The 12591-nt window shown below is 42.1% G+C and overlaps 1 protein-coding gene across 2 annotated transcripts in view; it reads left to right on the top strand.

The window, feature by feature from the left end:
• Positions 1–12591, top strand: part of LOC119005588 (atrial natriuretic peptide receptor 1-like) — a 69989-nt gene that overhangs the window by 20927 nt on the left and 36471 nt on the right. For both annotated transcript variants that reach the window (XM_037073348.1, XM_037073347.1), the window contains one exon: positions 10246–10433. In XM_037073348.1, coding sequence (XP_036929243.1) covers positions 10246–10433 — 188 coding nt within the window. The remainder of the gene's footprint in view (positions 1–10245; positions 10434–12591) is intronic.

The raw sequence follows: 12591 nt of genomic DNA, 5'->3' as shown, positions 1-12591 counted from the left end.
TGGGGTAGTTGGCTAATAACGTGACATGAGACGTTTGGTGCAGATGTTTACTGCGGATGTATCTGTGCTCTGTTGAGATGTTCACTGCTGATGTTTTATCCTGGAGCCTGGACTGGTTGCGTATATGAAATAAGTTAAGGTAAGAAAACTCACCTTTGACTGTTGAACCCTCCCTGAATAAAGAAGGACACCTCAGAAGGTAATCACTGGAGCAGCAACATGCCTGTTACTTCCAGGTTGTTATAGATTATCTGTGCTCTTGATGAGATCTGGTCTCTTAGCTTCCAGTTTCTCTCACCACTTGTAAAGACCATCCAGAAACACTGCCGTCTGACTGCTGGTGTCTCAGGTGTTTGATGTGGCAGGTGAACTTGTGCACATTAAATGGAGATGACGGCAGAGTTCAGGCTGAGATTTCAGTGTTTCATTACATGACCAAATAAAGAAAAGGTACGCCGCTGTGTTGAATCTCCAGCGGACACGTTTAATGAACTAAAACTCAACAACTCTGCTGAACAAATGCGTCTATATTAGGAGGTTTTCTGTGTCTTAACACCCGGTGTGTGTGAACTACAGCAGCAGACTGTGATGACCAGTGACGTAACGTGACATCAAACACAGTCAAAGTCAAAGTGTATCTGGTTCAGACCGACTGCTCTGTCCAACAGTCCACCTGAGGCTTCCTGCAGCAGTACCACAACATCGCACTTTGTTTCTGGGACAGAAGAGAAATTCACATGATAGCAAGAAGGAAAAAATCATCACTATCGGCCCTTTTAAGATAAAATAAGACTTTACTGATTCCTCACCAGGGAGAGTTATAGCAGCTTACAGACTGAGTAAAAGATAAAAAAAACATTTAAACAAGATGAAAGCAAAGAAAAAAAAAGAATACTCCATAGAATGATAGAAATATAGAATAAAAATAAAGACTATGTACAATCTGTTTTCTGTACTGAGTCCTGTAGTAATTAGATTTTCTTGGGTCGTGCTGGAACTGTGTGAATCGTGTTGATGGTCGTCGTGTGTTTTTCGAGCTCTGAGTGGGTCGAAGGAGAATCAGCTGAGAGGAAACCAAACATGGAGGTAAAAGGGAAACTCTCTTCCTGCTGTACTTGTAGAAGCAGCAGCCCGTTGAGCAGGAGGTGAAGCTTCCTGAAGGTGAGATTGTGACGGGCGTCAACCTCCTGAGGTGAGAGAGCTGAAGAGGTTGTTTCTGCCTGTTGATATATTTCTTGTGTTGTGTGTTTCTGGTTCATGAAGCCACATCACCTGGTGGTACAAGCAGTTTCATTGGACATTTTTGGGGTTGTATGATCTGAGAAGTGACTTCAGTGTTGAAAGTGTCACCTACACTGAACAGTTTGAAGCAGGAACAGTTTCGTGCAGTTTGCTGGTTCTGGTTCCCTCCTCAAGTCAATGTTTTTTATTTTGAATGTGTTTCCAGTTAACTGTGTGTAATAAGCTGTGTGTCACCACAGGCTGAACATATTCACACGTTTTGTTCTCCAACATCATTAAATGTCCCACAGTTTAATTATGAAGCTCGTCGTGCTAACAACAGTTAGCTGTTGCTAACAAGTGTCTGAATGAGGCTACAGAGGTTGTCGGGGACATTAAATGTCCTCACAGCAACACGGAGACTCAGAAAACCTGGATAGTAATTGTGCAGTAAATTGACTTATACTGTTTTTATACTGTCTTTTCTACTTTTACTTCTGATTCAGAGTTAATTTATTTATCATTTTGCACCGGCGTTGCAGAATTTGAGCCCTTTCACGCTACATTGCTTAAAAACACTAAATCTAAATTTGAATGCATGAGTTCTACTTGTACTGAAGTATCTCGACACTTCAGTATTACGTTCTTGTTCCACTGCTGTCTGTGAAGAAAAATGTGATAATGAAGAGTTCCCATCACAGACTGAACTTCAGATCTGTTTGCTTCCATTTCTGCATGATTAAGAAGCAGTACGCATATTTTACATGATAAAACTGACATTTAAATGGCTGATATGTAATTTTCCATACAGATATTTAGAGTGTGTGTGCGTGTGTGTGTGCAACAGAGATACGCTGTTCTTCCCTGCTCCACTGATGAGCTTCAGTCTGATCATTATGTTGAGCTGGTGGTGACGGAGGCAGCGCTGCGTTCCAGCTCAGCGGGCCGTCTCTTCACTGTCGACTCCCTTGTCCCCCGATTAGACCGAGTGAAGGAAGAGGAAGACGAGGAGCGAATGAAAGAAAGTCTAATTGAAAGGCTCAACACTTAATAAAGAAGCTGACAGCCTTCCTCTTCCTCTCACACATGGATCTATTTAAAGAGCCCGAGAAAGAACATTAGAGTTGCAGGTTTCACTGACGGCAGCAATCAGAACCAATTAACTGCGTCAGGCATGTATAGAGAGCCATAATGACGACACGCTCAGACTATCAGCCCTTTCAAATATATCATTTTCTCTGTCATGACAACATTAAAACCTGAACTTTTAAAGTGTTTACATTCAGCTTGAAGCAAAACAAAAAATCAAATCATCAGTCATTCTGTTTGCAGCTGGAAGACTTTCATCTTCCACCTCTTCATGTTACGTAGCAGCATGGAGTCAAACGATACGCGTTACAAAACATGCTGAAGATGCGAGTTGCATCAGTGAGCGGGTAGTTTTGATGAAACTTAAAAATGAGCTTATGTCAAAATTAAAATAAATAATTACATTGTTCAATTAAGTTGTTAAGTGCAAAGAAATATTTGATTCATGTTTCTACATTTAAAAGAATCACATTTCTGAAATCATCAGATGTGATTATTTTCCAAATGTTCCACGTCAGTCAGTGATTTAAAGTTCCAGTCTGTCTCAGGTGATCATGCTGTCAGGACCCAGAATCACCAGAGCTCAGTTCATGCTGCATCGTTCTGTTGGACTGATGTAATGTGTATGTATCTGTGTCTGTGCCTGACCTCTAATGGCTTCCATCCAGCTGTGTCAGCAGGGGAGCGTCATCGGCACTTCCTGTTTTGTAAACAGCCCATTATCGAGTGTGTCCGTTCTATGGAAGTTCCTGCAGACACAATGACTTGACGCGGGTCCAGAGCTTTCAGACGCGTGTCTCCTCCAGAGGTGGAGTCCAGCTTCTCGTTGTGATTGAACCCGATCAGACTAGAATGAGGTGATGGGTCAGTTTGAGCGTCCACACTGAGGAAAATATATTCACAACTTTGTGTTGGAGATGATGCATTTATCCACAGCAGATTATTTCTGCACATGTATCTTTCATACGTAGATCGTTTGTTCTTGTCTTCTCTTTTTGCAGTGAAACAAACTGGAAATTGAACTGTACTTTTTGTACAAAGCCAACTGTCATGTAAACTGTGTGACTCAATAATATTAAAGATCATCATCGATCATTCGATCTGTGATTGAAGGCTACCTGCCAAATCAATAACATGGTGACGTCAGACGCTCGTCCGTCTGTGAACTAATTAATTACAGGTACAGTGAGCTGCAGAGGTGATGATGACAGGATGTGGATGTGTTAGTTCATCTCTGTAGTGTCCTTAACTAACACACTGCAATCATCCTCAAATTGTCCGCATGTGCACGAGCCGTCTGGCCGTCCCCATAATTTACTGTAATTGGCTTCAAAGATGCCCCACTTACCTGATTTGCATGAAAAAGGACATAATTTAGTTTAGGAACCATCCACATGGAAACACTTTTGTGTGTAATCGCACGTTTTGCATCGTTTTGGCAGATTGTCCACATGGATCCTGTGAACGCACTTTTTTGAAACCTGGTCTCAGGTTGGAAAAGTCCGAAAACGCTCCCATTGCATTCTCATGTGGACAGATACTTTGTGTTTCGATCAGAATATGAACTTCAGTGTGTTCAGTCATTTACAATGAATCTGTTTGGATGCAAATATTCTTGAAATGATGCAGAGGAAGAGGAGGGGAAAAGATAGTTTTGGTACGTGTGGACATGGCCTGCATTTTGTGCGACAGCAACCCAGAAGCAGTTGAAAAAGAAGCAGCGTCAGTTTTCGGACTGTGAACTTAATGACTGATCAAACTGACCGATGAAAATGAGAATTATTTGGAGGCTTCAGTTTTAGCATCAGTAACAAAAAGAAGCAAGTAGAATGGCTGAACCACAGACAAAACAGAGAAGTCTTATTTTAAGGGAGAAGCCGAGAAGTTCAGTTCGGCTCCAGGAGGAGGAGAAGGGGTCGTCATCTGATAACTTGCTCTCACTTAAGTTGCACATTAGCGATTTCCTCCAGCAATGTTGAAGCAGCTGTTGTATCATGTGGCACATCCACCGTGCAGAGCTACAGCCCAGACATGGTGCCGGTTAAAAGACCTGATAATCTTACTCCCCAGTAATACAGGAAAATAATCTTTATTTACAGAAAGATCATTATCATAATGCACACTGTCAGACATATTAACAGAAGACATCAAAAGGTTAATAACTCGTACATCACTGTCTAAACATAGTGATGCTTTTTAAACTATAGGTGTTTATCTCAGTAATCAGACTGAAGAGACTGTGTGCAGTGTTACAGATTACAGATGTGTCCCAGCAGGCTCAGTCTCACCCTCTGTGGGCTGTTAGATGTTTGGAAACCTGTGAGAACACTTTTCCTGTGAACACATGGTTTATACATTTGGCCCCGGGGTCTTGCAAGATCGCTGCCGAGTGGCTAGATCTGCTTCAAAAGACTGTGAGAACATCTCTTTTTATATTTCATGTCTGACTTGTTGTCTCACCTGCAGCTTTCTCTAGAAAGACTCACCTGGTCTGAAGTGTGTGTGAGGTACGTACCTTTTCACCGCACATTCTTCCTTGAATGTGTGGGAGAATAAAAAAACACGTCTTCCCTCCTTGGTTTCTTTACGCTGTTGAACTGTTAAATTTGAGATAAGTGCTTTGCTTCGGTTCAAGAACTAGAACATCTGCACACTTCTGTTTTTACGTCTCTCCACTAGAGCTGCACGATATATCGTTTGAGCATCATCATTGCGATGTATGTGTGCTCAATAGTCACATTTTAGAGCCTGTGATGTAGCAGGCAAATCAATTCATCTCATTTCAAGAGTACCTGACAATCACATTGGTTCTTATTCAGCGTGCAGAAGCAGACCTCACCTCTGCACATGGATTGAGTCGCTGGCAACAACATTAAAAAATGAGTAACGAACTAGAGAAAATCACTGAAAACGAAGATGTGGCGCCAAAAAGAAAAGCAGCGCGTTCTGTGTCGACAGTGACTTGCATCTGTTGCTACAACAGAGTAACAACTAATTAGTTTGACCATTTACAGAAACAGGTAAGATCAGTGCAGGTTAACTGTCCACAAGATAGCAGCAGTGCAGCATAACATAAAGTGCTCTTCAGGTTATCTGATGAATATTCCTGTATTTTTTCACATTGCGATATATATTGCAGGGTTAAAATAAATCACATGTCAGTTTTTTCCAGTATCGTGCAGCCCTCCTCTCCACTGACTCGTGTGCTCGGCTCACATTTGTCAAACTTTTCCCAGCTCAGCCTCGAGTCTGCTGCTGTCTGCCTGTCATGTGGTTTGTGGTGGAGGGAAGTGTTCCTCGTTCATGGTCGTGTGTGTGTGTGTGTGTGTGTGTGCGTGTGTGTGTGTGTGTGAACCTGCTGCAGAGGTTTTGAACCGATCCTTCTCAGACGGAAGCATTTGACATTTCACTCTGCGGCTTCAATAACACTGGGACTTTCATTTTCCCTCCTTTGAATCAATGCAAAGAGCACAGTGCTTTATGTTTCCAACATTAAAGCAAACAAGGGACGTACAGCGAGCCAGGAAAGATCACAGCATCTAGTAATTTCTATCAACAACACACGAGTGTGGAAGGTTAGAGGCAGTGATTCCTCCTGACATTTACTTTGGAGAGACGAAGCGTCGAGTGTTTCCTCCGCCTGTGGTCGCGGTGTGACGTCGGGCTGAGCAGGATTTCTGTGAGATGAAAACACATTTTAAATGATTCTGATTTTGTGTAAACGGTCACAGCATCATCGATTTAGTTTGACTCCTTACAATCCTGTTTCCCTTATGAACTGTGTTTGTTTATGTTGAGGCAGAAACACTTTGACATTTTGAATATTGTCAAGCTGGAGTTAAGTCTTCAGACGGCAGGGTGAAGAGGAACATGGCACAAAAAGGAGATTAAGAAGATAATTACTTTTCCTCACATCTATTTCCTATCCGACCTTTGCTTTTCTTCTCCTTCACCTCTAAAGTATGAAAGATGGAAGCTGCGTGTCGGCTTAATTCTTTGATATTTTATGAATGACAAAGTTGATACGAAGACTTCAGATCTCAGGATTAATAAGAGAAACTGCAGTCAGAGACAAACTTTAGACGACATTCTTTAAGTTTTTAAGCTGTTCCTGCTCTCGGTGGATGATATTAGAGGTGATGTTCGGGCTCCAGGTGTTTCTGTCGCTCCATCCTGAGCAGCTCTGAGCAGAATCCTTTCATCTTCCTGGCTGTCGTACTGTCGGCTGGTCTGCTTTCATCTCAGCACATCTGCAGCAGACAGGAAGTGCTGCGGGGTCAGAGGTCGGGCCGGTCCGCTGTGATCCGGACTCCTCCTGCAGGACTTGGCTCTTCCTGGTTGGAGGGTCGTGTCTGCACTCTGACCTTTGGTACCGAGTCAACCTGACGCAGCAGCAGCCTGATGTCTCATCCTGTTACATCATCACGGCGTATTTATCAGTTTATCAGCTGTGACGACAAACAACAGGAGGACTCCTCCTCCTCCTCCTCCTCCTCCTCCTCCTCCTCCTCCTCCTCCTCCTCTGAGGAAGAACTGGGGATGGTAAAGATTTGATTAATCGCTCTTAAGAATTGAATCCATTAAAAATGTCTCAACCGACAGAAACATCAGGTTTCAATAACAGATTACAGATGCTTTCTTATCAAATATGAACAAATAAAACACAAAGTGCTGCTGTGAGAATATGTATTTAATTAAAATACACTTCACACATACATTTTTTAAAATGAGCCATTTAGTCGCCTCAGTATTGGTTTGATTTTGTTGCCAGTTTAACATTATTCTGTGTTATCTAGTTTATTATTCATGTAACTTTATGTTTACTATATCTGTTCTTTTCGCTCCTCATGTAGCCGAATCAAACACACATCATGTCAAAAATGTTCAACATATATCATATATTATTAATGATTAATTGACTATTGACTAAAGATATGACTTTATATCTGCGTCTCTACTCCAAACCAAGAAAAACTATCAATCAAACGTCAGGTTCACATGTTGACTTATATAAGATAATAAGAATCAGGAGGTTTAATTTCACTCCAGTCGTACGAGTATTATCATTATTATTATTATTATAAATTACAAAAGGGAAAAGTTACAGCAGGAATAAGGTGTGTGTGTGTGTGTGTGTGTGTGTATGTAATATAAATGCAAATTGAGGCAACACACACACACGCGATTCAGTTTCAGCAGACTGTGAACTCGACTTGGCGGCGGCAGCGAGGGATTCTTGAGCTCAGTATCAATCGGAAGAAAGCTTTTAGCCCTGCGAGGTTTCTGTGGTTTCACCCTTCACTTCCTGCTCAGAGGTTATTAAACCTGAAACAATAGAGGCGCTGGGGCAGGAACGGCAGGCCGGAGGAATGTCATCACGCCTCTGGAGACTTCCTGAGACTCCTGACAGAAAAGTCAGGAAGAAACTCTGGACTGTCAGCATCCCGAGAGCCAGCGAGCAGAGGGAATATCAGTTAATTAGATATCTGTAAAACACAGAGCCGGGAGGTTTGCTTCAGTCATCAGCCAAAAAATCTTGTGAATGAACGAGGTTCATTTTACAGAAGTTAGTTTTTAGATATAATGAGACAGTGCAGCGAAATAAACAAAGACGACGTGTTTCAGTCACAGGAAGCAGAACAGCTGCTGTGGAACCAGAGATGGATGAAGCGACGCGTCCTGTTTTAAACCCATGAACTCCATCGATTGATTTTGTTGCTGAAGAAGCTTCACTCAGAGGCTTCATGGATTTTCATGGACACACACACACACACACACACACACACACACACACACACACACACACACACAGGTCTGTGATGATCCCATTGATGTTCCCTCTAACAGATGAGTCAGTGATCGGTGGCGGCTCGTCTTGCCTCCAGCTGTCTGAGTCGCAGTGGGCGGCCTCGGCTGCTCGTGGTCGTCTTATTGATTACTGGTTTCTTTCCTCGCTGTACTCCAGATCAACAACATCTGTTCTCAAACACAGAACGAAGCAGAACAAACAGGAGATTAAAGCAGCGACAGAAATGTTGCCTCCTAATTGGATCTTTGTTTTTAAGTCCGATGGAAGAGCTGACGTGCTGATTAACTCGTCGTGTCGCAGTGAGTCCAGAAGTTTGTCTGCTGGAGAATCTCCGTCCGCTCTAAAGGCTTCAACAAAGGAAACTTCTCAGAGGTTGAATTTATGTTCAACTCTGTCGTCTTTTTTGAGCTCTTTTGTATGAATGTTCGCACTCAGTGGTTTATTTTAGCTCAGTCACTTTCCTGTCGACTCCACTGCATCGGGTTTAAAATGAGACCTGATTGTTGGTGAGATAAAACATCTGCAGAGCTCGTTGAAAGATGCAGGATAAAAGTCTCTCTTTTCCTTAAAAACATTATTAAGATTATAAATGATATAATAAGATAATTTAACATTTGTCATAAATAATGTAGGATTTACCTTCTAATTTGAATTAATGATGAAGTAAAGTTTCCTTAAACTTCTGGGTGTGACTAAAAAATCCACCCAATCACAATGTTCTAAACTTTCCCACCTTTCTGTCTGTCCTATCAATTCAAACTGCTCGATAACTGAAAGCTCATTGGTTCATACTGAAAACCATCTGATGCCCCGCCCCCAACATTTGGTTGAAACAGGAAGTGAGCTGAGACCATGAATAGGTGGATGATCAGCTGTTTGTTGAGCAGGTGTGTCGTCACGTGTTCGTCCACATGAAGCAGTTTGTCACCAAGCTGAAACATCAGAATGAAATACAGAGAAATGAACGTTCAGCATGAGCTGAAGAGGAATCAGTTTGTGATGAGCAACCTGGTAGAGAAACAGGAAGATGTTCAGAGTACGTGTGTGTGTGGAAAACAACCAGCTGAAGACTTTAACCTTCAGTAAGTTCAGACATGTAAATGTGTATAAATCGCATACAAAAGTCAGAAGCAGCAACAGAATGATGTGTTGTTGTAAAATTACTCCATTTTTAAATTAATAATATTACACCAATCACTGATCTGGACCTCTGAAACATGGAGGAGGTGTTCTGCTGTCTGCGTGTAGATTAATCTCACTTTCTTTTGGATCTGTTTCTTTGTGAGATTGAGTTTATACACATTACTGAATATCTGGATCAAAATGTGTCTTTTGGTACAAGACATCCAGTTTATCTTGATTTGTATTCTTGTAGCAGGATAGTTCAGACAGTGATTTAAACTGCGTTGACTGTGGTGGATGTTTTGGTCATTTTATTATTCACCTGGGAACATTTTCCAACCAGCTTCGTGTCACTACAGTGTTGGATGTAAAAGCAACTGGACGATGTTAAACTTCTTCTTTAAACAAGTCGTCTGTTGGGTCGAATGTCTGTTGTTCTGCATTTTGTATCCAAACAAAAATGAAGGCGGATTAAGAGGGAGAGAGAATTTTTAGTTTTAGTTTAAGTTATTAACTTTTGAAGTTTGACCCTCTGAGCTCAGTTTCAGCATTTGAGTGATTCTGTATTCTGAAGCTCACAAATCACTTATTTTTCACTGGATTGTGTTGAAATTAGTCCTGAACATCCAGCAGAACCTGAGGATAATTTACAACATGTATCGTTTAGATGGTTGTTGCTGAATCGTTAGTCGTCAAATTAATGACAGGAAGTCAGTTTTTACTAGAACAAAGAATCCGTCAGTGTAAAATGTTCCACACTAGTTTTTACTTTCTTGCAGCCAAATAAATCAAAAATCTCAGTAAAGTTTGTTCTCCACCTGTTATTTTACACGGTGCAGACACCTGATGGTTGTTATTGTCAGTCTACATGTGGAAAAAGTTATTACAGATTAAAATAAAATATGAATTATTGTATTAAAACATTTAAATCACAAACTTCGAATGTGTTGCAGCAGCTGCTTGAACCTCCACTGACATCACTTCCTGTCTCCTCTGTTTTCCAGTGATGTTTGTCTGCTGCTCACCCGACATCTTCAGGAAGTTGATGGTTCAGTTTCGACGGGAGGATCTTCCTCACGAGCAGTACGTCTTCTTCTACATCGACGTGTTCGGAGACAGTCTCAACTCCAAACACAGGCAGCCGTGGGCGCGTGGGGACGAGGACGACGCTCTCGCCAAGGAGGCCTTCCAGGTACATCCGCTGCACAAATCCCACTTCAGCTCCTGTACAGCAGCAGCTGGAGTCAAGACCTCCCTAGAAAATCAAATCCCTTCCTTAACAAGAAACCTTTTCATATTTTGCTCCTTTCTTTTGACAATGAGAAAGAAAATTGCCTCGTATTTCAATCATCAATCAAAAATCATATTTCTCCCTTTTCATTCTGTGACAGTTCTTTAAATCCTCCCGCAGTGTCACTGTGACGCCGTGTTGCTTTTGTCCAGCTTGTCTTGAAGTGACAGACGTCCCGTTAAATGTCCCTGCCTTCATGTCATTACTTAAAAGATCAGATGACTTCTTTTTCTCCTGGATGTCTGATTGGGTCACAGCAGATTTTTTTTTCCCTTCGGTACTGAAATCAGGAACACGATGACTCATCCATCCATCACACACACACACACACACACACACACTGTCTCAGACAGCACTGATCGAAGCCGCGGGGAACGATCCGTCCCACCATTGTTCTCCGTCTTATTCACAATCACTCAGAATCGAATAATAGACATTTTACATCCATGAATGAATGAATCCCATTTAACTGACGCAGCAGGAGGTCAGAGGTCAGTAGACGCTGCTGTGAAGCAGACAGACACTTGGTGTTTTGCTGAAGTGGACTTCGCTCTGGCGGTCCAGCCTGCTGCCCCGGGCGGCTCGACAGAAGAATCTGTGCTCAGTGTTTGACGTCAGTCGGTCGCACAACCTGATTTCCCAGATTACTCTGAAGTGTTTCCTCTCATCTCCATCTTCATCTCTTTTGTCCTCTGAAATGGGCTTTATTCTCCACTGACCGTCCTCTACACGCACACATGCAGCGGTTGTTCCCCAGAGTAATCACTGCCCGCCTCTGCTCTGTCTGTCTGTCATGCTTCATCGTGAGGCGAAAACACTCCACACATTCAGGATGAAGACTGTCAGAGAACAAAGGTGGCTGCTCAGAGGCAGAGCCAGCGTCTTGTTGTCGGACAGTGGCTGGTTTGATTCCCCTGGTCTGCATGTCAAAGTGTCCTTGGGCAAGATACTGAACCCCAAACTGCTTCTGATGTGCTGGTCGGCAGCTTGCACGTCAGCCACCACCATCAGTGTGTGCATGTATGAATTACTGTAAGACGCTGTGGACAGAAGAGTCTGATAAATGTCCTACAGTGTAAATGAGAACAGATTTTCAGACTGACTGTAAAAGCTAGGAGTCCTTTCTTAAAGTGAAACTCTCGCAAAACGCAACCGAGGCTTTTCTTTGTGAATGTACACAAGCATAATTATGATGAAAGAGGCACTTTTAAGATTTACCATATTGTCATTTTTGGGTCAAACTCATTTTCAGTGGGAGTGCTACAGGCACTTTAGCGATAGCATCAAAATCTCTATTTTTAAAACAGTAAGAAGTTTCGACACAACATGAAACTTTGCTGGTAGCATCACCAGGATCTCTACACATGAACACCAGCACTTCTGTCGTCCAGCAACAACTATCCACACCAGATCTCACGTGACTTTACCGGCTTTTGATTTTAGTATTGTTTCTTATATGAGTCTTATTGTTTTTCACTAATGACAAAACAACAAATTATCTGCATTTATATGGAACTAAGCTTTAGAAGAACAAATATTGAACATACGTTGAGTGCTGGATGAGTCGTCGACAAACAAACCTTCTCATTGTTGGGTCTGATACAGGTGTACAGGTGAGATATGGGGCAACACGTTTGTGATAAAAACACTTTGCTTTACTTCATGGGAAACAGACTGACATGAAACTAGAGTTCATGACTAAACACTTACATGTAAAAGGCTTTGTTGATTTAAAGACTATAAAAGGAAGAAGCTGGGATCTCAGACAGCAGCGAGAGAGTCGCAGTCACCAGGGATTGTAAAGCTCGGGTTGGCAGTTTTGTCTCCACAAACATGGTTGGAAATTGTCCAGCGTCACAATTACAGCTCAGCATGTCATGAGATCTCATCAGAAACATCTGGAGTTGTTGCCAGAAGCAGCGGCAGACACCCGGTTTTGACATTTCTGCCAGTTTCTCACAGAATAATGTGGTTGCTTGAAAAAAGAAATCCAAGTGAATAAAATTTGATGCAGATCCAAACGAGGAAATCTGGATCTAGTAGATTTAAATCTGTTTGA

The sequence above is a fragment of the Acanthopagrus latus genome, chromosome 17, assembly GCF_904848185.1.
Source record: "Acanthopagrus latus isolate v.2019 chromosome 17, fAcaLat1.1, whole genome shotgun sequence".
Taxonomy (NCBI): Eukaryota; Metazoa; Chordata; class Actinopteri; order Spariformes; family Sparidae; genus Acanthopagrus; species Acanthopagrus latus.
This window is presented reverse-complemented; position numbering and strand designations above follow the sequence as displayed.